The 26805-nt window shown below is 41.4% G+C and overlaps 1 protein-coding gene across 1 annotated transcript; it reads right to left on the bottom strand.

The window, feature by feature from the left end:
• Positions 1–4614: 4614 nt before the first annotated feature.
• On the bottom strand, positions 4615–26495 carry ACER2 (alkaline ceramidase 2). Its single transcript, XM_040090895.2, has 6 exons — positions 26361–26495; positions 19788–19902; positions 18802–18943; positions 13587–13724; positions 10253–10390; positions 4615–9541 (listed from the first exon to the last, which is right to left on the bottom strand). The coding sequence occupies exons 1-6, from the start codon at positions 26466–26468 to the stop codon at positions 9355–9357; spliced, it is 828 nt and encodes a 275-aa protein (XP_039946829.1). The 5' UTR covers positions 26469–26495; the 3' UTR covers positions 4615–9354.
• Positions 26496–26805: the final 310 nt, after the last annotated feature.

Below are 26805 nucleotides of genomic sequence, written 5' to 3'. Positions count from 1 at the left end.
CACCAACACCACAGCAGCCACCACTGCCTGTGCAATGGCAACAGGGCTGCCTGGCCAGCAGCAGAAGGATAACAAGTGATTGCCTGACAAGGAACCTAGACAAAATCAACTTCTCTGCACCGCAAGATCTTGTGAGAATCCTTGAATTAGTGGAACTTGTTGACAATGGTGCCTATAAGCAGCCATTTTTCCTCTAGTCAGAGAAGAGGAGGAAGCGAGGACATGCGAAGGAAAAAACATGGCAACACCAAGGTCAGTGGAAAAGAAAGAGGAGGAGGTGCTTCAAGCATCAGAGCCGAGTCCTCTGCAGGCCATGATGAGGACCATCAAACTAAACTATAAAACAAACTATTCCCTTGTAATGCACAAAGTCTACAGGGGATGCAGAGATCCACTCGCAGCCTGTGAGAAAAGTGCTCCCACCAGAGCAGGTGGATGTTAAGAGAAAGCTGTGGTCTAGTGGGAGACCTGAAGAGAGAGAGAAAGAGCTCCTGCTTCCAGAGATAGAGAGCACCCTTGCTTTCAAACTAGAGCAGCCTATTCTTTGAGGACCGTACCCGGTCCTCAACAGTTTTGAAAGGACTGTTCACCAGAGGGAGGAACTCCACAGCGTAGCAAAGACTTGTCTCCCTGAGTGAACAGAAAAAGATCTCAACTGATGAACTGCCCCAACCAACCACAACCTGTCTCCCTGCACTGTCAGTAGGAAAGAGGGAGGGGCTGACAGAAAAAAAAATGTTTTAAAGGCTTATTTTACTTCTTATCCTCTGACTCTGTTAATGATAAATGGACTTTATACCTTTAAATTTGAACCTGTTTTGCCCTGAGTGTTTTTTCTCCTAATCCTTATCTCAATGCATGAGCCCTTCATTAATCTTTTTTCTCTCCTCTGCCCAACTATAGCAAAAGAGGGTGAATGAATGACTTTCATGGATACCCGGTGTTTGGCCAATATCAAACCACAACAATGACTTAACAGAACCCTTGCAACACAATAAACTGCTATATTTACTTTGGAATTGAGGTAGGAACCCTGACATAAAGATACTTGAGATAATGGGAATAGAGACAGAACCACTCTACTTTTCAAAATGTTTTGTAAGAAGCTTTAGAGAATCGTAGATTCCTAGAATGGCTAGGGTTGGAATGCACCTTAGAGGTCTCCTAGTTCCAGCCTCCCTGCCCTCGAGAGGGATGCTTTCCACTAGATCAGGTTGCTCAGAGCCCCATCCAGTCTGGTCTTGAACATTTTCAGAAATGGGGCATCCACAGCTTCTCTGGGAAAACAGTGTCTAACTACCCTCACAGTAAAGAATTTCTTCCTACCATCTGTGCTAAGTCTATCCTTTCTCAGTTCATTCCCCCTTGTCCTGTCACTATATGCTCTGGTAAATAGTCTCTCTCCATCTTTCAAGTTCCCTTCAGATAGGCCACAATTAGAAAGCCAAAGCCTTCTCTTCTCCAGGCCGAACAATCCAAATCCTCTCAGCCTTTCCTCATACGAGAGGTGCCCCATCCCCCTGATCAATTTGTTGACCCTTCTCTGTAAATGCTCTAACAGGTTCATGTCCCTCCTGTGCTGGGGACCCAAGAGCTGGACACAGAACTCCAGGTCAGTATCGGAGACTGAAATGTTACAATTCATGGCTCAAACATTGTTATAAAGATTTTTGCCCATTATGGCAAAACTGTATAATGAAGCTGCACCACCAAAGCTGACCCTGAACAGGTCTCCTGACTGAAACCCTGAACTATGAGTTAAATCGCCTAAGGCTATTCAAGATAAGAAAATAGATACTTTTGTTCAAAGCACCTCAGGCTTAGGAAGTAATGGATAAGGCTGAGAAAGCATTCACAGAAACACCAAGCCCAGCAGCTTCGGAGTGGAGGTCATAGCTCCAGGCTGACTTGTTGCCAGGTTTGCACAGACACCCCACCTGGAGGGGAGAAGGAGGGGTTTGGGTGCATGCAAAGACCTCTGGTCAGAGGTAGTGAACACCCAACCTCTCTGTGCAGACTAACTCAGCTGTGGGACCCCTCATCCCAGGAAAGTCATGTGAGGGGTAGCTGAGGGGAGGTCAAGGCCCGTCAACAGCCCCCCTGAAGGATTCCCCACACCCTGCACCAGAGCACTGCATGTGATGCAAATTACTGCAACTGATCCGAAGTTGAACCTGGCCATGTCTCTTTTTGATAGACCTCTTCACACCTGATCCACCTACTGATGCAGAGGGAAACACCTCTGCCACGCCTTCCTCCCCTGTACCTTCTGAACAGCCCCTAGGCATCCACAGCTGCACTCCAGTCACAGGATTCATCCCACCGAGTTTCAGTAAGAGCAACAAGGCCCTAACTTTCTACAGTACAGTAGCTTCAACTCCTACTTATTGCCCATGCTGTGAGGATTGGTGTAAAGGCACCTCACCTGAGCTGTCAGCAGTGCCACCTTCCTAGAGGCGCAGCCCTTAACTCTTTTGAGGTATTTCCCTGTTTTTTCTCTGTTGGCTCCTCTTACCTCAGGAGTCTCTGGCTCGTATCCGTAAGATGGCAGGTGTGCTCCAGCTGAGGGCCCTTGCCAGCACCCTGTCCCTCTAACATTTGCCTCTCATCCCACAGCTTGCCAGGACAAGCCTGATATTGTCCCCCTCCCCCATCACAGCTAGTTTAAAGCTCTGCCAGTGAGCCCTGATAGTCGCCAAGCCAACTCTCCTCCTTTGCCAGGGAAAGTGAGTCCTATCTGATGTCAGCATATCCAATGCTGTGTGGACTTTTCCATTTTTAAGAATTAGCTCAGTTAGAGGATAGTGTTAATAACACTATGGTCAAGGGTTTGACCCCCATATAGGCCATTTGCTTAAGAGCCGGACTCAATACTTGTGAATCCCCTTCTAGTCAGAATATTCTGTGTAATTTTGTGTATTCTGCGCTCTCCAAACAGACTGGGCTTTGTAAAGTATCAGTGTCACAGCGGATTTCCCATAAGCATGATCATGGCTTACCTTTGTGTTCCTGGATTCTTTCTAACCTAAGAATCTAAACAAATTTCAATGACAATTACTTTCCAGTAATGCCTACAGTTATGCTCTACAACCAGGCCAAGCACTCGTCTTTACCTCTGCCCACAATTCATTCTGTCCAGCCCATGTGCACAGCAACAAGAGGAAAAAAAAAAAAATAATAACAGTGTCTGAGACTCCAGACTGTTACCAACTACTCCATATACCTCCCAAGGCAGGATCAGCAGTGTCCATGTCCTATACCAATGCCTACAGCTTCTCCAATTGCTCCCTAAATACCTTTCATGAAGAGATAGATACTGACCCTCCACAGTCTACTCCTATGTTTCCTGCACCTACCCTTTCCTAATGCCATGTATCTTTGCACACTTCCTTCTACATACTTGCATCATGTTCATATTTATCTCAAACTGTTTTTTAAGGTAAGTCTCTTTCTCCATACACACCATTTGTTTTTTCCAGCTGCTGGTAATCCTCATTGGTACTCTCTGAAGGAAAGGATTTCTTTCTGTTTTACAGGATTTTTCAGTATGATTTTGGGTTTTTTCTTTTTAATGAGGTGATGTCTTATTGTATCGTATTTGGCTCCTAATGCACACTCATCCTTCAGTTCTTGTACTAAGAATTTCTCCTTTTCTAGTTATTCTGCATCCAGCATCATCAAAAGTAACTATATAGGTTTAACACATTCTTACTCAATTTTGTTCTTGGCTTTTTTTTTTACAATTCAGCCAACTACCTTCAGATTTTAGACTTCTTTCTCAAGGTACCACAAATCTTCCCAAACTTTTATCAGCAACTTTTATGTGGGCACTGCTGGGCAATTCAACAGAAGGCAACCCAGGAAGGACTTTCTGCTAAGGTCTACTTTTTTCTGATTTTAAAATGGATCACCTAGAACAGCTCAGGAACAACTTTTATGTGGGCACTGCTGGGCAATTCAACAGAAGGCAACCCAGGAAGGACTTTCTGCTAAGGTCCACCTTTTTCTGATTTTATAATGGATCACCTAGGACAGCTCAGGAACAACTATCCAAACAATTTTACACAAATCCACAGGCAGAACTTCTATCAAACACAGATTTTCTAGCACTTTTATAACAATGCCCTGTCAAACCAAGCTAGATTGTTTATGTGTCAAAATCTAATAGCAGAGTTTCTTCTACAGCCACAGGGACAGCAAATACCATGTTGCAGAAGAAAACTAAATTAGGTATACACAACTTGGTTTTAACCAACACCTACTAACCTCCTCACTACATGAGAGAAATTTACGAACAGGTTCTTATGGTGTCTTCGTTTTGAAAGACAGTTGTCTGCCAGGGAAAGCTAGAGCCTGCCTTAGTATGCAGAATGTAAACCCCCCTTCCCTCCAATTTATTATAATTTTGCAATTAGGGGCTTTCAGGCAAAGATATTGGAATAAGACTAACAATTCTTTACTAGGAGTATTAAAAAAGGAAAATAAAAATGTAGTAGTACAAAACAAACAAACAAACAAAAACAACAAACCCCCCCCCCCCCCCCCCCCCCCACACACACACAAAAAAAAAAAAAAAAAAAAAAAAAAAAAAAAAAAAAAAAAAAAAAGGCAAGGAAGCAAACAAAAATCCCAGAAAAAACCCTGACAGTCAGGGATATGACCTGGCACCCTCTTCGTCAGGGTATTGGAAGCAGTCCAAATAAGTCCTCCTGGAGTAACAGATGTGGTTCTGTGGAGTAGAGATGGACCTGTAGAAAGTCCAGTGGTGACAAGATGGGTCTGGTCTTCCTCCAGGATTCCAGTGGAAAACCCAGATACCTTGTGTCCTTCAGTCCCAGTTTTTATCTAGCTAGGAACAGTGACTCCTCCCCCACTGTGTGGAGCATCTCACAATGGGGTGATGGAATGTGCCATGTCATTGGTGGGCCCTAATGGCCCATTATCAGAAGATGTCCCCCTGGAGGACGGAGGGGTGGTGAAAGAGATAAGAAACACTGTCCCACCTGGTTTTAATGGCTGGGCCATTATCAGAAGGCATCCGCCCCTCTCCCCACTGGAGTTACAAGAGAAGGAAAAAACATCTCCCAAAAAACAGCTTTCAGCAGATGAAATAGAATACAAATTTTTTTAGGTTACACAATCCAAGACATATGGTTCTTGAGTTTGAGGCATGCAAGTCACCTCCTTCAAACTGCAGTCTTTCTCAGCATCCACTGTGTTCAACCAACACCCTGGAGTACAGCAATACAAGACATTGCCAACCAACATCTCGGGGGAATTTCTGCCTTGTGAGTTTGGAGAAAACATTGTTGATCTTTGCTACACAAGAAAGTAATTCCTCTATTTCTGGAACAGAAGCATGTGAAATTCCTTCCATGTGTAAGGATCTCCGGATGCTGTAGCTGGTACAAGCCACAGGGAAAGTGAATGCAGAATCTGAGCACTGCTTTGATTTCCTTCCTGGTTAAGTTCCCTATTATTTTAACAACAGCTTGTCTCAGAGGCCTGGCTTTTCTACCTGACCATCTTTTGCACAGTTTGTAGAAAATTACCTCCAAGGCTCTTGACTCTTGTCAGATTTAGACAAAATAAGCATGGAGCATCAGGGAAATGCAGTGGTATGATGATGCTCTTCTTGTTGCCATGGGAAACCATGTCCATAAATTCCAGAGAAGAGCAGACTGAGTGACACAACAATAAATGAGCCAACCCACCAGCTGTTTTTTAATTTTTAGCAGCTACAGACATTAATTCTGAGTGAGTAACATACTTGAATTATAGCTATGCTTTCACACAACAGCTATTTCCAGCTTGATTATAATTGCTTATGAAGATCCATGAATGTCTCAAAAATGGTCTTTTACATAAAGTGAGAGGAATCATGGTAAAAGGGAAGCAGGAGGCGAAGGGCAGGTGCAAGGCTACTATATAGCCACAATCTCACTCTCTTACATTGGAAGCACAGTCTTAGATAACATACACTGAAGATCCCCACTTTGTTCTCTCAGATGTACTCACTCTGACGCAGTTTTGTCTATTTGTGGAAATACAGGCCACTCATTTTTAACCATTCTTGCTACTTGTCTTTGTTGATTCACAGGCTTGCACTTTTCAAATATTTGTTATAGTTGTAAAAACAGTTTGAAATGCAAAGTACTCACTATCTCATTAATTAATTGTATTCTCTCTAATGCAGTCTCCCTCCTCCTAAGAATCAGAATTGCTGATAACTGTGTAAGGAAAAAAATATCCTTATAGTTCAAGACATTATACTCGCAGCTGCATTCTTCTCCACAAACATGATGTATGCAAAATCAAACAGTATTTATTCTAAATACAGTTTAATGCTGCAAAGTATTACATGTTTTCCACAAACATTTAGTATACACTTAAATAGAGAAGGAAGAAACCCCCAATCCTACACAACTCCTTACACAGTACATCTTGAGTTGCTAGTGACTGTGAATTGGGTGTCTGCTACCACTGAAAACTAACCATCCTTTCTTAAAACCCCTGAAGTTTAACATTAAAGAAATTATGAATATCGCATGTCAGTATTTACATGCCAATGTTTACCATGCCACTAAACAGACTAAAATACTAACTGAACCTAAACACTAGGAACTAACTCGCTTCCTGCTGGCAGGGAAAGCAAGCATTCTGGGGCTTTAAAACCTGCAGGTGCATATAAATAACTTTATACTGCAGTGTAATATAGGTCCTTGTGCATACTCTTATCAATCTGTATGATTCAGAGCACAAACCCTTCTGCCATTCATATACTTCTTTGGGTACTAATATTATTGTGTAGGTGCAATCTGTAAAACTGTGAATCTTGTAAAAAATGCATGGTTTTTTTATTTTTTAAATAAGTGTATCTATTTTCAGTTATGTAAGTTAATACTAATTTAATGTAAAGTGCAATAGCTAAATCTAAAAGTGATGAGCTGCTGCTACAGAGGAATACTCCAACCAGTTCCCCAGAGAAGCTTTGAACACATAGTGATCTTTGTTCACAAAATCTCTCACTAAGGGTAACAAGGCTAGAGATTGGATAATAAAAATACAGGAGACTATTCTTGGCCTGTTATCTGCATTAATTTACTTCTTCAATAGCTGAATGACCTACTGAGATTTTTAAAATTACAAAGTTACTACTTCATGCGCAGTCAGACTCCGCAGAGTAGAAGATGGCAACTGACAGCAGATTTACTAGAGCCATTTGAGTCACAGGTTGCTTTCAAGCAAAGTATTAAGTAGAAAGGCTCCAGTCATTTTAAACAGTACATTATGTCTGCAGTTATTAGGTTCCCAAGCAATACTGAAAATAACTTACTTACCATAACATAATAATTTAGCAAACACTATTAAAAAGTCTTACTCAAAGTAGGGCTATGTTAGGCATCAAAAAACTTAGCTGGGTTCCAGCCAGCAATCCTCTCTGTAAAAGGATCTAATAACAGAACTTTTAATACCTGAGAAGCGTTTGAAGATGAGAATTTCATAAGCAGGGGGAGAGGAAGGAAAAGGAAAAAGCACTTTGTTTCAAAGAGTAACAAACATCACTACATAAATTTTTACAAACAGGTCTCATACAAAAAATTGTATCACTTTGTGTCCAAAAAAAAAGATGTTTCAAACCTACTAACAAGTGTAAAATATGTAGTGTTCCATTGGAAATGTTTTATAATGCTTTTATGATTTGGCAGTCATCTGACAGTAGTCTACTCACCTGTTTTGAAGGTCTCATGAAAAAGTCATATCTCCCACTAACAATCTGCTTCAAGAGTATCAGCATACACCTTACTTCTTGCTTTCTAAGCATAAATTTTAATATACAAGTAATAAAGGTTTTTAAATGCTTGAAAATTAATTCAACCCAAAGTTCTTGCTAAAAACCACTTTCATAGAGATGGTACTTTACAGAGTACATTTTTGAATGGATAAAAAACAAGTACAACATAATATGTGAGCAAAAGAGAAAAACATATTTCATGGTCTAATACTAAAAAAGGACATAACACTTATTAATAAAAGTGTACATTCAAAGCCTTATCCTGCTTAGAGTTCTGAGGAATGTGAGAACTTTTTCCTCCAAAACTGCAGCTATTAGCAGCTACAATTGTTCATACTTGAAAAACATGCCTGCACTTTGGACCAGTTTTTTAAACAGACCTTATATTAAATGCTTGCAAGAACTTTAGCCATTCCTGAACCTCAACACCATTCCTGAACCTCAAAGCCAATAATCTTAAAACTAAATGGATCTAGACATCCTTTATCTTTACAAAATGGAGAAAAAAAACCTGAAAATTGAAATCTGTTGCAAGAGTGCACGACTCAATATCACATCTCTTTGCTCACTGAAATCTAAGTCTTCAGCTTGGTTTTTAAGCAGTTATCTGCTTTTTTCCTAAGTATAAAGAGTGGAGCACTGGACTATTGTTTGTATCACTTTGTAATGCGTTAGTGAGAAGTCAGCTCTCAGATTAGACATGCAGCTAGGCACCTATGAGTTTTTATAGTTTAATCACACTGTCGATCAATTGCTGACCTGAGATCTTACTGAAGGCAATGTTCTCACTTCTGTGAGCACTTCAATGCCAAATTCAAGACCAAACATGTCTCAAGAGGTAGAGAGGGATTTCTGTGACATTTCTGCAAGAAGGAAATGTTCAGCATACAAGTATGCACAGGACAGTGGAAATAAAATAAAATTCTTGAACTCCTACCTAGTTTTAGGGACCTCTGTCAGCTCCCTCTGCATTTACACTGCCTAAGTGCACTTACAGAGTAATCCAGCTGCAAACACTCAATTCCTGTTGTACCTAGGAAAGCAACCATGTATTCTGTGATCCAAAGCAATGCACAGCCTGGGTGCCACACCAGGCTGGGAATAGCATAGGCTTCGAGCACACTCTTGTGGCCGTGCATAAGCACAGCAAAATCAGAGCTAAGAAGGACACAGATGGCATGTAGGCATCTCGGACTGCCTTCTTTCACAAAGAAAGTTGCAAAAGAAGTGAATCAACCACCAGTAGATCCCTACTACAAAAAGATCATTCCTTGATCCTGGTATTTGAAAAGAGCTTTTATCAAGAGAAATGCTGCATAAAAAACAATGCAAAAACCAAAGAAGCTATTTTGTTACTTTAGTGTTCAAGTGCCCCCATGCTTCTGCTTCCTTTTCTTCATAGAGGAATGAACACACTTCCCTCCTCTTCCTATGACACTTGAAGTGCTGCCTATCTTAGGAAGAAGAGAAAACACAATACTAATCATTTATCATTATATAAATATTGTTGGTGCTGGAATATAACTTGAAAATCCATCCCCATTCCATGGCTTCCAACTTCATGTAATCTTCACAGATGTTTTTTTGTGTGCGCAGAGGAGGGTGACGTAGGGAACTCCAATGAATGCCCACCTTTCACTGGGCCAGAACTTTATGACAGGGCCCTGCTCAGGGATCTCAGAGGCAGCATCAAAGTAAGCAAAGCAGACACATCCCAGATACGCCGCAAGGCAAATTAAAATGTGCCTGAGAATAGCCACCCACACACCAAGAAAGAAACAAAAAAGGAAAGAAAAAAATCATCAGTAACACAAATTCAGTAAAGAATCAACTGCATCACCATAGTTTAAAATCAGTCTGTCTTTCACTATCTTCTCACAAGCTCCCCATAGGACTGCTGTCTGTCCTTTGTATGGAGGCAAAGAATATAAGGGACAAGGAAAATTGCAAAACTGTAGTTTATCCCTGGTCTAAACGGACTCCAGCTTTTTGGCTTCTCCACATCTGGGAGATTTGTGCACAAAAGCCTGAGATATGGCACCTCAGGTAAGCAACCATGATTTGCTCGGTGGTAAAAGAGAAAAGTCATAAAAGCCCTTCACTTCTCCTCCACTTAACCATCATTAATTAACCACTAATCCTCATCCATCACAAGGATTATCATCATTATCAATGGCAGTTTAAGTTTTCATAGTCACAGCTATGGTCTTCAGTAACCAGTATGGCAAGGAATTCAGTTACAGTTAATGAACCTAGTGGCTTAAGAATACAATCAGACCAAAGAGACTTCTAAATCTGCCACCCTGAATGGCACAAGACTTGTTATAAGCTTATAAAATATTACCATTAACTCTGTCTAGAACTAACCAGAAAGAGCCACCAAGCAGCAGAGAAGGGTAGTGTGGTGAGGATGGATTACATTTGAATCAAACTCTTGACTTTATACACAACACTTACCATACACAGTGCAAATAGGGAAAGTTAAATGAGGACCAGATCTCACAAAACACTTTGTCACTGATCCAGCAGAAAAGTGCTAATGTCCACCAAAGACCTGAAAAGAGACCCAGTTTGTACACACGCAAGTTTTCACACCTAAGGAGAAAAACATAAATAAATAGTTATAAAACAATGCCAGATACATATCATTAAAATGACTCCACCATAAATGTACTTAAAAGATGAACTTCACTTACAGCGAGTCTGGCTCTGATGCAAGGCAGAGGTGAGGTAACAAAACAAATCTTTTTACCAGTTGCTGTGTTTTGGGTATCATCTTAAATACTAGTGTACCAATGGTGGGCAAATGTCAAATTATTCCTATACCTAGGGCCAGGTTTAACTACTGATTAGTTACATATGCTGTTCATTAACAACCAGCCATGCAGCAAATGCTCAGATTTGCTCATATTTGTTACTGTATAAAGACTTCTGTTAATGCTAAGGCATTTATATTCCTCAGTGAGAGGTACTACTACTCCTTAACAGCACTAAACCATGTATCTAAGCAGATACGCATATGAATCTATTTTGTTTATTTGACGGCTCAAACTAGACTACTGAGATGAGTACTTGTGTGTTCTGACAAAGGAAAGGATGTGTGTATTGAGAATATGAGGCTTTCCTTTATTTCTCAACAGACATGGACACTGATAAGAACTAAACCAGAACTTGTTAGCTGAGGGTCTAAGAGCCACCCCGATCCTATCCTACTCTATTCTGAAAGAAACTGGATCCCACAAATCATGCACTTCTATATTCCCCTTTCATCTATACAATGTACAATGTTTTCTGTTTAACAAAAACCAATTATTCAAGTATTAGCATTTCTGCAAACAGCTGAGACCTCCAGTCATTTGCTATTTAAGGAACACTTTAAATACACACTTCCAGCAGCATTCTCTTCTAAAGTCTTGAAACCCTCGAAAAAGCATTCCAGCTTTTCTTTAATCCAGTGCAATGCTGACTGATTGAATTTTACACAGGTATCTCCCTTTCTATCCTAAGAAATATTTTGAACTTTTAATTAGCTTAACCTTTTAGTCAAGGGAATAAAGGAACCTGCAATAGTGAAGCAAGACTCCCCCCACAATCAGATTTCTAGTAAAAGAATCTAATAATAATGGTCAGACCAGAAACTAGGGTAAACTTTCACTGCCCAAGGCTCAGAAGTCAGCTAAGCAACAATATTCTAGCATCTATCTGCACATGGAGGAAGTTTTATGCCTGATGGTAACTCCCTAAATACCTACTAATTTGATGACATTATAATCTCAATGGCTTGGACTACTAGGCAAATCAAAGTATACACATCCATCTTCCCACTGATATTATCTTCTAGTAGAGCTGAGGGGGGGGGGCGTTGCTGGTTTGGTTTGTTTTGGTTTTTTTAAGAAACACAGGAAGGGATTTGGTGTGACAGAAATGAGAATAAAGTTTAACAATTTCTTTGTCTTTCAAGGACATTTGACTACCTTCTGTTCTTTTGATCACCTGCAATACTTCCCAGCCATACACTTGACCTTACCAGATCCACATCTAAGGATGTAATACTCTTTTGTGACAACATTTTCTCCTCATCAAAGACAAACACAAAGCAGAAAACTTTTGTTTAAAAACACAGTAGTTCTGATTCCCCAGAATTCTGTACAAAATTGACACAGCCTAGAATAGAAACAACAACAAGGAGTTTTGGTCTAAAATATCAAAAACTTCAGCAGGGAACAGAAGCAACTTTTCCCTTCTTCCCCAAATACCTATTTCACAGAAAAGTTTCCACTGCAGGCTGCCAGATTTGGATATGAAGTCCTCTCCTGGCTATGGTTGCATAGAATGGAAAAATAGTAAACCTTTTAAATAATGCTTGGATTAATCTTCCCCCCGCAAAAGGGGATGAGATGACTCCTTACCTCTCAGTTTACAAGAATGTAACCCTTTATATTTCAAAAGGATCAGCACAGCTTAAAACAAAATCTTCTTATTTGTCTTTTCCACTTAGGACTTAATCCACAAATATCAGCAGTATTAAACCACCCAACGCACAACCAGAGAGGTCCCTATGTCACTTCTGGTCCCTTTTTATTCACCAGTTGAAAAATAAGATCTAACTGTGACCTTAATTCTCTCTCTCTAAAAAAAAAAAAAAAAAATCAGAAAACTCTAGACATTTTAGTAGCAAATGTTACTAAACAGTCAGTAGTTCCTTCACGCTGTCATCAAAATGAAACACCACCAATATTGTTCCACTACTGACCTTGTCCGCAACTAATCTGTGTGCTGTTTCCAAGTGTCTTTGACCACAAAAATACATAGAAGGCTGTCTAATGAGAAGACGCATTAACACCTTTACAAAACATTGTTTGGATAGGCTTCGATTGTATAGCAGTGGCAGATCAGGGTAATGTAGCAAACAGAAAAATTTCTATTCTAACAGATGCAATCAGAATTAAGACATTTTGTTCTAACTTGTTTTGATGGACATATGCAACATATAAGAGCAAGCGTAAGTTGTAAAATCTTTCTCAGACACTGGAGAAGAGGTGAAAAAGGACAAGTTCAAATGCTAGTACTCCTCTGATCCTTTTTGCAGTGGGTGAAGAGATGAAAAAAGTGTATGGACTGCTGCTGGCATCACTGTAACAGAAGAACTCTGTAAAATGGGGAAATCAGTCTCAGGTTCTTCTCTATTTGCATTATGGTTTTATGATTTCTATGGCCTTGACTGACACCTATCCTCCAAAATGTATTGATTAACCTTACCAGTGTCACTCTGACTCCATCATATTTTTCATATCAGATCAAATGAAATCAATTCAGACAACTTTCATATCAAAGTCATGCAAAACTCATAGTACAACTTTGGGAGTTGGAATATCGTCCACGTGAGCTCGGGCCTTGCTCCGCATTCCCACTAGCATCCAGACTGCAACCATACTATCACCTCACCCTTATGCACATTACACAGAAAAAATGTTTTCCATAAAGTGAAACCCGGGCCCTAATTTTGCAATAAATAAACAAATTTGAGTTAAATCAGGTTGTAGCAAGAGGTATGTTGCCAAGAACCCAGAAAATAGCTGACCTACTATAAAGTCCTAGGGAAAAGAAATCCTTGTCAAAAAATGTTTGAACTGCCAAGCAAATTTATACTAACTAGATTTGCTCTTGCATGTGGTAGAAGCATTTCTGATCTGCTGTCACAAGCACTGAAGCCCGATCTATTGTATCATCTCATGGTGTCCTAAGGATCCGAGAAGGCAATGCTGCCTGCATTCAGGAAAATTGTACTTACCTCTTCAATTCAGCAATGAGCAAAGCTGTGCAGGGAACTCCCAGCGTCATTAGCGAGATGTTGTTAATGGCAGGCTTTATGAAGGCCAGGCAGGTAGTAACTCCAGACAAAACACCCACAGCAGCTTTAAATCGGGTCCTGAATAGAGTTTATATGAGCAGAAAAACTGCTTTTAATCAAAACCTTTTAATTACTAAACCCATAAATTTCAACATTATTTTTAAAATGTAGCAAAATTGACATCTACCTCTGCACACAGCACTGTACTTCCTCAAAAATGTTTTGTCTCATCATTCTTCAAGCTTTTAACATGAATTTTTAGGATATTTTCTTCTTATTAATGTCCCAACTTCTACAGCTATGTTACTTAAGTCTGCTTTACTTTCCTTTATCTCTTTAGAGCCTCCAAAGATACTGAACCTTACATGCTAAGTTAAAATATTTCCTTAATCAAAGTCAACAGTAGGTGAGAAATTCCCAGACTTTTTTAGAAGGCTAAGATTTGGCATACTCTTAGCAAATATAAAATCACTATTGTGCCCTATGTAGACAGCCTGACTACTTTTAAATTAAATATATGTTAATTGTTGTTTAAACTTCAGGTTTGCACTTCAAACAATCCACATCCAGTCTATGGCTGGGCTATGGCAGGAGGAGGATCACCATGCTGCCTTTTAACTACTGGCCCATAGCTTTTTAAAACAATTGTTGTCCAAGGATGGCTTCTGTGTTTGAAGGAGGGTCTCAATATATTTGTACAGTACTATTCCAAGGCCACAAGTGTCATTACCCTCACCTAGGCTCAATCCATTTGCCTTTTGCTTTAAAGTTTTTCTTTCTGCTGGAAAGCAACAAATAACTTAAGTAGGAAGTTCTGATCTTACATGAATGTCTTAATGAATAAATACATCATAAATTGGTTATGACAGATCATAACATTTTCAGCATCATGAGGATGAAAAAAGTGAAGAGTACAGCTGTGAGCACACAATAGACGTAATACTAGATAGTCAGGCAAAGCAAAAAACTTAGAAGTATTAACCAAACCTATTCTAGGTTAGGGTTTTATCTCAGATTACAATTGCATTCTATCACCACCTATGGCACCTTCTGGCTGTTAATGGTCAGTCATTTGCAACAGCTGCCCAACGTGCACTCAGCCTGAAGCAGGGCCATCTCTGCTCATGGGACATCAAGGACACCCCAGAATGAATCACAGAATGACATAATCCCATTGTGAGATGCCCCACCCTGGGGCGAGGTATTTAACATTCTTACCTGTATATAATCTGGGGATTGGAACATCATGATAACACCACTTGATTTCCAGAGGACAGGAGCTCCCAATAACCACCACTGGACCTCCAGAGAAGGACCTGACCTTTCTACAGGATCACTGCTTTGACAAGACCACATCCATCACTCCAGTGGTACTGCTGCCATCACTCTACCAACGGGGTGTCTGGTCATATTCAGACTCTGTCAGTTTAAACCAGTGTTCCTCTACTATTGCCTTTATTGCAAACTTTTCCTTTAAATTGTAATTCTGACTTGGAATCCCTCTCCAGGTATTTGTGCGGAGTTAATTTCTTCTGCTGGTTTGCCTTCAAACCAGCAGAGGTTTGCTACCCAAAGTGTCTGCATACTTCAAAAAGAAATCAAAACCTACTCTAAAAAGTATTTGTCTTGACACATTCTTTGAGAAGTGGAAGGACACAATAAGATCTTTCATTTCAGTATTTATAGTTTAAACACAAAGTTGAACAGAAACAGTATTTCACCCCAAAAGTGTTCCTTTACAACCCAATAGTTTAACATCTGGGACCATACTATGAACCTACCCTGCAATATCAGAAGACACTAGCTGATAAAATATAACATAGCCTTCTGGGGGCTCATTTACAGAGTTTACATACATTTCACATTAATTTGGGACTCTGAATTCTTCTCTTGAACTGGACATCTAAGAGTCACACAATAAACCAGAAGATACCAGTAAAGCTTGTTGATGATGTTCTATAATAACAGTATATTGTTATTTATATTGTTATTAAATGCAGAAATACTAAATTTACACCAATGCAACAAAGCCATTAAACCACATAGAATCATAAAACATGCTGAGTTGGAAGGCACCCAGCAGCATCAACATCTCCAATTCCTGCATAGCACTATCCACAAAAGTCACACCATGCACCTGTGTCATGGGTTAGTACAGTTCGGTTTTTTAGTTATAGAGGAATGTAGAATCATTTTTCAGGTCAGGACCTGGGAATTGCTTTAGAAAGGACAGGGACCTAACAGAGAGTTAGTTGGAATATTAGCATCTGTTTTGACCACTGAAAATTGTTGGCTACGACTTTGGGAAGTACCATATAAAACCTGTTGATTTCCTGTAGGTGGGCCTTTACCTTTTTCATTTAGCCAGAGAGAGACAGGTAACATCGAGTTGGGCCTACACTGCTCCCCCCTTTTGGGGGTGAGCTGGCCTGAGGCCTGGCCGGATTCCATCGGCTCCTGGAGTGGGGGGAAGGAGAGGTTGCTGCTTTACAGCAACTACTTTCTCTAAACTTCCCTGGAGCAGGGAGAGATCTCTGCTGGGCCCCTAATAAGAGCTATGGACACCATTTAGGCTGAGGCCACCCTGATTTACACTGAGAGGTGGGCCAAAAAGGCATTTATGATCCTGCCTGCTTTTTTTGTAATTCCAGACTGCCCAGGTGCTCTGATCGCTGGTGTTTCTGTGTGAGTTCTTCCTCCCTCACCAGCGCGGCCTTGAACATCTAATATCTACCGCAGGAGACAAAGACTCTGGGCAGATTTAACCCTTTCCTAGCAACATGAAGCTTCCAGAGCTTGGCCCTTCTCTGAGAGAGAAAAGAAAGAGACTGAGTGAACATAAAGAAGAAACAGCATGAAGTCAGTAGAGTAAAAGACTATCGGGACAGAGGTTGGAGAGTTGGTTGTTCCATTCTTCCTTGAGCCATGGAAATGAACTCTGTATTTAGATTATTCCTTTAAATCATGGGAAAGATAAGCATTTGGGGAGATGATTGTTTAGATTTGTGTGTGCATTTGAGCAAAGGTGTTTGTGATGGACTAAGTAATATTAATCCTACAAGATGCTTGAACAGAGGTAGAGATGAGAAGCCCTCTGCACCAGTGAAGAAGTGAGAAGATATCTCTGTACTTTGAGATGAAGAATCCTTTGCTTTGGAGTTATTCATCTTTAAAAGGTGACACCCCAGTATGCAAAAGTCTAAGACCCATGACCCATAAGCAGCTTGGGAACCTGCTCCTGGGAGGGTCACAAAGGCAGGTTTCTCTGGGCGGTTGTTTTTGTGACAGTTTAAAACCCACAAGAGAACTGTCCTAAGTTGTCAGTGGGATCCATGACTCTAAGAGAGACTCTTTTCCTAAAGAACTGATGAAAGACTATTGTCAGATGGTGAAACTGACTAAAAAGTACAAGTTTTGTCTCTTTACGTTGTTTCATAGGAAAGTTAACAGTTTGTAAGGGGAGGGAAGGGTGTTTTTGGAGTTTCATTCTGTTTTGTTTTAGTTTTTTTCCCAACTTTCTTTTTTCCATTCTTTTAGAGTGTGTTAATAAAACTATTTTTTAATTTTTAAGGTTGAGCCTGCTTTGTTTTTCTCCTAGTCTCTCTCCCACAGAAAAAGAGTGAGTACTAAGACCAGAATTTAGTGAATGTGAAACCACTACAACCTGAGAACACTGTCTGAATGCTTCTTGAATTCTGTCAGGCTGGTGCTGTGACCTCTTCCCTGGAGAGCTGTTCTGGTGCCCAACAACCCTCTGAGTGAAGAATTTTTCTGTAACATCGAACATAAACCTCTCCTGATTCAGCTTCAAGCCATTCCCTCAGGTCCTGTCACTGGTCAGCACAGAGAAGAGACTGGTTCCTTCCCCTTTTCTTCCCCTCATTTTAGGGCATTTCAACGCACAGCAGAGCAGTGAAGTCTCCCTTCAACCTCCTCTTCACCAAATTTAACAAACCAAGTGACCACAGCCACTTCACACATAGCTTCCCCTCCAGACCCATCACCATGTTTGTTACCCACCTTTGGATGCTCTCTAACAAGTTTCATGTCTTTCTTATATTGCAGTGCCCAAACTGCTCCCAGCACTCGAGGTGAGGCTGCCCCAGCTCAGAGCAGAGCAGGACAAACCCCTCCCTTGCCCAGCTGGCGATGCTGTCCCTGATGCACCCCAGGACAGGGTTGGCCCTCCTGGCTGCCAGGGCACTGCTGTCCCATGTTCAGCCTGCCACTGACCAGGACCTCCAGGTCCTTTTCCAAGCACCTAGTTTCCCAATCTGTCCCTACAACTAGGGTTGCCCCATCTCAGAATCCAGCGCTCTCCCTTGTTGAACTTCACCTGATTTATGATTGCTTTCATTTATGGAGGCCTCTCTGCCCTCCAAGGGATTTAACAGCTCCTCCCAATTCAGTGCGGTCATCAAACTTACTTAGTATTCCCTCCAGTCCTGTGTCCAAGTAATTTATGAAGATGTTGAAGAGAAAGGGGCCATGCACATGGACTATATACAGTAACTGAAGTACATTCTACCCAGTGTAAGCTACTTTGAGGTATGGTGAGTCTAGGCACCAAACTTCTCTCTATGCATTAGCAACTTCTAATGTGGTATACTGTCTAGAAAAAAACAAATAAACCCTCCAACAATCAAATAGACGAACTCAAAAAACTCCTGCAGAAAGTAACACTGTAAGAGGACAAAAGGCAGCAGTGTTAGGTTTCTTTAGAAATTTAGAAATTTAGAAATTTTTCAACCACTGCCTTAAAAATTCAGTTGAACGTTCAACTGACTCCCATAGGTTCACTTGTATATACACTCCAGGTTATACAAAAGGAAGAGTGAAACATGGCTTCTCCTACGTTAGCCATAAGTTGTAAAAACTACTCAACATGAAAGTCTCCCTAGAATCAAACAATTCCAGAGGCAAGTAATCTCATCTAATCACCTGAAGTTACAGGACACATTTCCCACTACCAGCAGCTGCTGACTCAGGAATTTGGAACAAACTGGGCTGAAAGCAGCTGGAAGAGAATGGAATAAGAAAAAATAGCAGTGATAGTGGAAACATTGATAACTTGGCGCTATTATGTGCAGTTTTCGGTGTTAGCGCCAGAAGTTTCAAAAAACAAGAAAGCATACATGTACCATTGTGTGATTACCTGTCATTTCGAAAAACTCTGGGCAAGTATCTCCTAGGGAACCACATAGCAAGAGCACACATCAGAACCCAGAGAATAGCCAGCTCATCCAGCATCTGGCCCAAGAAACTGAGGGTGGCATGAAAATAAACAGATCCAATCCCTGGAAGAATGAATCAAGAGACAGTATTATAAACAGTTGCAGTACTGTAATAGACTGAAACACTCTGCTCATTCTCAGGACTTCACAGGAAATGGTAGCTACTCTTTGGTCTAGAAAAGGTCATAAAAACCACCAACTTTATTAAGAGGCAATCCAAGTCATCCTACCCTCGTTAGTCATGAAGAAAAGTACATTATAAAAGTATATTACAAAAGTTGCAGCTAAAAATGTTAGCTCCTATAAAAGATGTGCATGAAGAAACATCAGGGGGAAAAGTATAAAGCAAAACCAATTAAGAAAGAAACACCAAATGCTGCTTTGGAATTTTCTCAATAGCACAAGAATGGGTAAGACAAAGAGAAAAAGCAGCATCTGATGACTACTCCAGGATATAGATTTACAGGTGGAAAGTGTCACACTACCCCAGAGGGCTCTGATTATCCCCTTGTAAGTGCCTCCAGAAATGAACAAACTTCAGAATCTCACACCTACATGTTTGGGCCTTCTCAGTAAATGAACACCCTGCTCTGGTCTTGAGTTGCACTAGCACTTCGGCTCTCATTTAGGCAGAGGGTCAGCACTGCTGTAGAGTAAACCCAAAACACACACACAAAAAAGAAAGTGTGCAAGGAAGGATTGGAAGGGAACAGAACTATGGTGAAATTTCCCACCAACCTCAGTTTGCAAAAGCCATTTTCCCTCCAGAAACCATGGCTGCTTCAGCTTTAAGCAAATATAAGCAAATTCTTCTCTAGATGCCAGGATTTAAAAAACAGTCAAGCACGAGCAGGAAAAACTGATGTCCTCTCTCAGTTCACATATGAGCTGGCAAATACAGACTTACCAACCACGACTAGAAGAATCCATATTAAATATATTCCACTGTTGAAGCAGATTGCATATTGACGGAACAAGCACATACATATGGGCGGTAAGACGAAAAACAAGACGTTGCTTATCTAGGGAAAAAAAACCAAACAGTCTCACAAACACAGAAAATAAACAAATCTTAAATATCCACAGGCTTTCTATAGTAACGTTTTGTAATTCAGTGAAGCCCCAGTTCAACAAATTATGACCCCCTGTTTCTGCCTATGCTGAACTGTTTTTGCAAAAGCATCAACTTTTTTTAACATCATTAAATTAGTAACAGCATAAAAACTTCTGTCAATGTAAAATGTGGTTAGTCACAATTCAAGTCAATCCCCAAAAGAGTTTTATTGAGAATCTGCATTCAAGACTGTGGCAATTCAGAAGGTGCACAAGATCAAGCTACTGCGGACCAGTGACCTGTCCCCTAAATGGCTATCAAGCCTAGCATGGAAAAAAGCACTAGAAGTACTGGCACCAGGCAGAGCCAGACAAGCTTTGAGGAAGTCAATTTATTGAGCAATAGTAATTGTCTGGAAGGTCTGAAATACAACTCTAAAAGAGTTAGAACCCTTTTTGTGAAGGGTAAAGAGAGCTTGGAGCTTCATATCCTTTTACACTTCAATTTTTTCCCTTGGTTCTCCATACAGAACATGATTGAAAACTAGTTATAGGAAGATGGAAAGGCTGTAATTCAGACCACTGCTAGTGGTTTTTTAAAATTTAATATGTATTATTTGAATGAAAGCATGGTTTCAGTTTTTTCTTGCTTATAAACAGCCTAAAACATGATTCTGTAAATACTGAAAACACTTTACTATCAATTAGCAGGAACTGTCATGGTAGCAGTGATCACCTGGTTCTTCCCAGGAGCCGCCAGTGCTGAGGGCCAGCCATGGCACAGTAACTGAGCAGTTATGAAAAGAGACTATCGCTGCTTCACAATGGGTCAAAGGACAGGAGGAGTCTCCAGCCTCAGCTTTTCATGTTTGCCTGCTTAGCCCAAGCACAAGAGAAAATCACCCCCAGCAGTACTCCTCTCAAGCTGATGTAGAAAACAACTCTGGGTCAAGAACTTTCCTTTGGGACAAGATCGCCTCTTCACAGAGACTTACAAACTTGAACTGACAATAATGAAAATTTAGTGGAGAAATAATTCAAGAGTAACATAGGAATTTTTTCATTCAGCTGCTGTTGTCAACCTCTTAACATGGTCTGAGAACAGATTTCATGAGGCAGAACAATTTGTTTTAACTCATGTAAAGCAATCTACGCATTCAACAAAACAGGTTCCCCTGAGCAACTTTCATTAACAAAACCCCACCCGGTCTCCACGCTGCAGAGACTGTCAGCAAAGTTGGGAATACAGTCATGGACTGGGATCCCAGTGCAAGATATGCTGGTACATATGCAGAACAGGAAGACTTCCCTCACTCCAAAGCAGGTAGGATGTATATACAGTGATAGTGACGATGATGGAATATGAATAAGTCCTCTGGGGGCTGGGGAATGCTCTATGCATTTTAGGCTTTTAGACACAGTTAGGCCAAAAGGAAGTGTCCAGGGGTGAAAATAAGTGGTTATAAACCAAGTGGTTTGGAAGTAAACTTTTTCCATCTCCACAGCTAAAACCAACCAATGAAGAAAATCAGAACAGGCAATCACAGCCTATCAGAATTCAGCTAGAAAGTCCTTATTCCACCTAGGAACAAGATGGCAAAGGACACACTAGGTCTACTTACCACAAGTGTAGCAATGTAGACTTATACAAGTGACTAGCCAACAAGGGAGCAGTTCTGTACTATGGTAGTACTTCTCTGGCAATGAACTCCCACTCATGCTAAGGTCCTGCCTGCAAATGCAAGAAACCCCTTGGAACCTGACTTGTCCTCTTTGCAGTGGCCATCAGGAGGATTTCCTAACATATCAGAAGCTGAAATAACTGTAGTACTAAAAATTTCAATTAAAGTATGGCTTCAGAAAATACGGCTTCAGAAAGTATGCTGCATGTGCATTTTTTATATTAATACACAACTGGCCTCCATGATTTGGTAATGTACAATTCAAATACTTTAACAGTTAATTGAGTTGAGTGCAAAAATTTACATCACTAGTACGGAAGATTTCCTTCAGCATCTGCAAAAGGCAATGATTAAATGTTACAGTTCTGGAAAATAGGCAAGCGGCCTTTCAGTAACAGTCCATTCTTTTGGCTTTATACAATTCTGAACCTTTACTATTAATTTTCAACTAATTAATTATATGATAGAAATTCAGGACATAGCTCTGTAGGACAGAGAGAATGGGCTTGCTTAGATCATGATCACACAACTTCGCTCATATCTGGCCACTGTCTTGATATAGTATGTCTCCTGCAGTCCTACCAAAGCTCATGTATCCATCATTATTGATTATATCTCCTAGAGAGCAGCTTCAGCATCCCACTACCACAAGAAAACCTACTGCACCATGTCTTTTTGAGCAGAAAAAACTGAACTAAACTAGCTCTCAGTAACATCAGAGGGTGCATATCCTCCATATCCTGGTACCTAAACATGAAATTCACATACACTGTAACTCTTCAGTGGTAAAAAAAGATGCTGTAGAAAGAGTACAAAGCATTCTCTCACACTTTTAAGACTACCTCATAACTTTTTAGAACTTTTATTTCCATGCCACTGGGGAACAAAAGAAGAAGAATAAAACCCTGGCAATTCCCTTCATAAATATAAATTTCAAGTACAACTAAATGCAACATATTGAACTGCTAAGTACTGACTTTCCCAGCCAACAGGAAAAGAAAATACACTGTTTTCAGGTATTTAAAACAACAACAAAAAATCTTTCACTTTATAAATACCTCTTCACAGAGAAAATTATTGTGATCATGTGGAGGCATTTGTTGTGGTCTGGAGTCAGGTTACACTGCATCACAACACATTACTTTATTCATTTCAGAAAAAAAAAAATATACATATATATATTGGGGCAGCCAGTGAGCCTGCCTCTAAGATTACATATGTTGACCCTGGAGGGGTAAGAATAAGTAAAGAGATGTGCTTTTATTTTAAAGTGAGAAAGGCTTCTCTCCCATGGATCCTTACAGCAGTATCTCCTAAGTGCTGCTGCTTCATTGTTTTATTAAAATGATGTAATCTTATGTCACTTCTGTTCAGCCCCCGATTTTCCAAATAGGTTCATTCCCCAGAATGTTCTCCATTTCTTGTACCCTCATTGGTTTCTATAACCCCGCCTATCTACCCTGGCACCCTCTATTGGTTGTTACCCCTTACCCCACCCATGTACTACCCCTGTACCCTCAGACCATTGGTTCTGATGCTCTGCTCCATCCCCACTTCCCCTGTACTTAAACCTGTACCCTCTGTTGTTCTTTGTATTTCTGTCCCTGGAACTCTTTGGTGCAACTCCAATAAACTCCACCAGAACCCCACACAGAAGACCCTTCCCGCCTCTCATTCGCCAGCTTCTCTGCATTGTGTATGACTGTGTGGATAGGGTGATTGCTTGTGTGCCTGCCCAAGTGGCTTCGTGTAAGGAGACGCTTCTGGGGAAGGTTGCAGCATTTACCATCTGCACTTGCAGTCCACAATATAGATATATAATCTATTTTTAATATATATATTTATTTTTTTTTTTTTCACAAAAAATATACTTTTTAAACTACTATTCCTTCAATTTGAGCTACAGAGTTTTGTGGCCTCTTTACTGGAAAAGTGTAAGACCTGAATCCCTTTAGCTAGACAAAAATCATGTTAAGTCTAACCTGTGTATGTTTTAAAAAATTAGTTTGATCAATTTATATAAAACCTCTGAACAGATTTCTCCTACTGATTTAATCTTGTTGAGTGCTTTGGTTTAAGTCCCACCAGAATAAATATTTTTTTAAAAAGTACATTTCAGATAAGCTGCTCCAGTTTAGTGCTTACATGAATATTGCGTGAGACCTCAACCGCAACTCTGACCTCAGCCAAGGCAGTTTAAAATGTGGATTAACAAGGTTTTAATCTAAAGCTTAATGACCCAGACGCCAGATTCAGGTCTGCTAAAGAGTGCTTCCTGGAACTTCAAGGGAGTTTGAATCAGTCAGAACAAACTCTCCCTAGAAGGAATAAAATTTAGAAAATCAGAATAAAAATATTTAAATAAATGCCACATAAGGTACTTTTTAGAGTAGGGCTGAAACTCCACAACTGTCCTGTGATCATCTGTGGGTTTTTTTGAGGATACAGTAGCACAACCCCATCAATCCACTGCAACTCACTGTTTTAGTTTTCCAAAGTTGCTAATACAGAAATCAAGCCCTAACGATGACTTTGTGTAACGAAAGAGAGCATAAACATGACTGCCCTCAACACTGCTTCTTTTTCTCTGTTCCCTTTCAATGTACAGCTTACTGCTTTTTTACATAGCTGCCACAACACAGCAGGCTTCGAGGCAAACTTTCTTCTGTGTCTGTCCACCTGTCTGAAGCCTCAGCTATTCATCTGGACGCAAGTGCAGCTTCTAGCATTTTGGCAAGCTTCATATCACTGCTAATCAGCTCAGTACAGTGTTGTGATTTAATCCCACACAGCAACTAAGCACAGCCCAGCTGCTTGCTCACGCCCTTCACAGCAGGATGGAGGAGAAAATCAGAAGGGTATATGTGTGTGAGAAAACTTGTGGTGGTTGAGATAAGAACAATTCAAGCTGTTCACACAAGCAAAGTGAAATAAGGAATTCATTCAGCACTCCTCATGGACAGGTAGATAGATGTTCTCCATTTTCCATCCCCAGGAAAGCAGGATGGAATTGTGACGTGGGAAGACAAATGCTACCACCCTAAAGGCCTCAATTGCTTCCTTCTCCTTCCTCCAGCTCTATATACTGATCATGATGCCATATGGCCTGGGAAATTCACTGAGTCAGCTGGAATCATCTGTCCCAGCTGTGTTCTCTCCAGAAGCTTTCTGCACCCCCAGCCCACTTGCTAGCTGGGTGAGGTGAGGAGCAGAAAAGGACGGAGTTCGCCCTGCTCAGAAGTAATGAAAACATGCCTGAGTTATCAACACTGTTTCCAGCACAGAACATCACCCCATACCTATGAGGAAAATTCAGTGTACCCCAGACTGAGCCAGCACATACAGTAGGAGGATACCCATCCCCCTGCACAGCTGGCTAAAAACCACATTTGCTGTCTTTGATAACTTGTTTATCCTGACCTTTTCCTCCCTTTGTTTTTGGTTCTTGCACAGTGACATCAGACACACAAAAAAAGCTGACAGTTTCCCTCACACACCCTCAAAATTTGTCAGTGGCAAGGACCAGCCACTGTCTTTAGGACTTTGGCAGCTAAGTACAAGAAAAAAACCAAGTTAGCAATGTGTACAGCACACCATGGAATTACTTGCTGTGTATGCAAAACCTCCCATGATACAAACTCCAGCAGGGGAAACTCACCTACTTCTTCTTCCACTATGTGTTGGCAGCCAAAGAAACTTGGCTTGAAAGGGAAAGACAGTTCAGACAAGGATGGAATTTGGGAAAAAAAACCCTGCCCCCTTTAAAGCATAAAAATGACAAAGCAGAAGCTCCAGCTACTCATTTGTGCACACATCACCTCCTATAGAACAGAAAACAGACAGCGTTTGCAGGTTTGTCCCTGGACAGATGGTTTTCATGGAAGGGCAAACAACCCAAAAGCCCACTGGATTATCTTACTCTGTGGATCTGTCACTCTGATTCTTTACATCAACAGAATGTCAGGAGCACTGCTCCCTTTCCAAGGTGCATTGTACAGGGCAGTCCGGCTTTTCTGCTGTGGCTGTTTATTTAAGGTCTCTCCAGCAGCTGAAAGGTATTGGAAAGCTGCGAGAGGACTCGGGGGTAACCCATGACTAACTGGAAGGAAGCAACAACTACATTATTCCTCTTCCCTCCCCTTCCATTCTTCAGTTGCTTTCTTAAACAGGTATTTCCTCCTCTTCCAAAAATACACTCCTCACTTCATCCTGCAACCTAAAGGCAAACTCAGACTCTCCATGAAAGCTTTGCCTTCTTGGAGGAAAACACGTTGGGGACAAACCCAGTTTTGCCTCCGAAGATCAAGGTATTTCTTAATCTTGACCCATCACTGCCGTGCACACCCATTAAGGCGCTGACACCTGTTTATACAAATGATAATAGATCAGGGCAAACTAGCATCAAAAATTCGGTGCTTGGCCACCACAAGTCTTGACAAAGACGAGGACAAGGGCCTGCTGCACACTACCTGCCGGTAGCAGCATGACTAGTAAACCTCCCCATTTTATACCTTAAAAACTAGGTAAAAAATCCTTAATTTTAGGCATGCCAACAACGGGAGAAGGAAAAGAAGTCGACAGTCACATAAGGGCATGCTACAGTCCCACGAAAACCCCGCAGGAGGTGGAGCTGGCAGGCAACAGCAGCCTCCCCTGCCCACCGCCGCACGCTCACACACCCCCAGCCCCCCGGTGCCAAGCCAGCCGCAGCCCCCGCTCCGCCGGGCACCGCCACCGCTACCCACCGTGTTGTAGAACTCGGCGATGGCGGGCACGATGGTGTAGTTGTCCTCGCACCAGTCCACCTCCGAGCTGCCGGCCCGCAGCGGGTCCCACCACAGCACCGCACCCATCGCGCCCGCCCAGCCGCCGCTCCGGCCCTGCCCGGCGGCGCTGCGGGCGGTGACCGCGCCGCCGCCGCTGGCTCTCCTCCGCGGCCCCCGCAAGGGGCGGGGCGGTCCCGGGTCGGCCCTCCACGGGCAGAGGGCAGGGGGTTCTGCATGTTTTGGGGTTCTTGCGCCTGTCCCGAAGGTCCCGGGCAGTGGGCGCGGTAGTTCCCTGCTCCCCGGCGGCTTTGAGCAGCCAGCTGCTTCACAAGCGTGGACAGCACGCCCGTCTCCCTTGTACGCTTAGAGATAATCTCACACAGAATCACAGAACTGTTATGTGCGGAGTGGACCTCTGGAGATA

Source organism: Hirundo rustica, chromosome Z (assembly GCF_015227805.2).
Source record: "Hirundo rustica isolate bHirRus1 chromosome Z, bHirRus1.pri.v3, whole genome shotgun sequence".
Classification (NCBI taxonomy): Eukaryota; Metazoa; Chordata; class Aves; order Passeriformes; family Hirundinidae; genus Hirundo; species Hirundo rustica.
The sequence above is the reverse complement of the archived record's forward strand: the minus strand, read 5'-3'. Positions and strand labels throughout refer to the sequence as shown.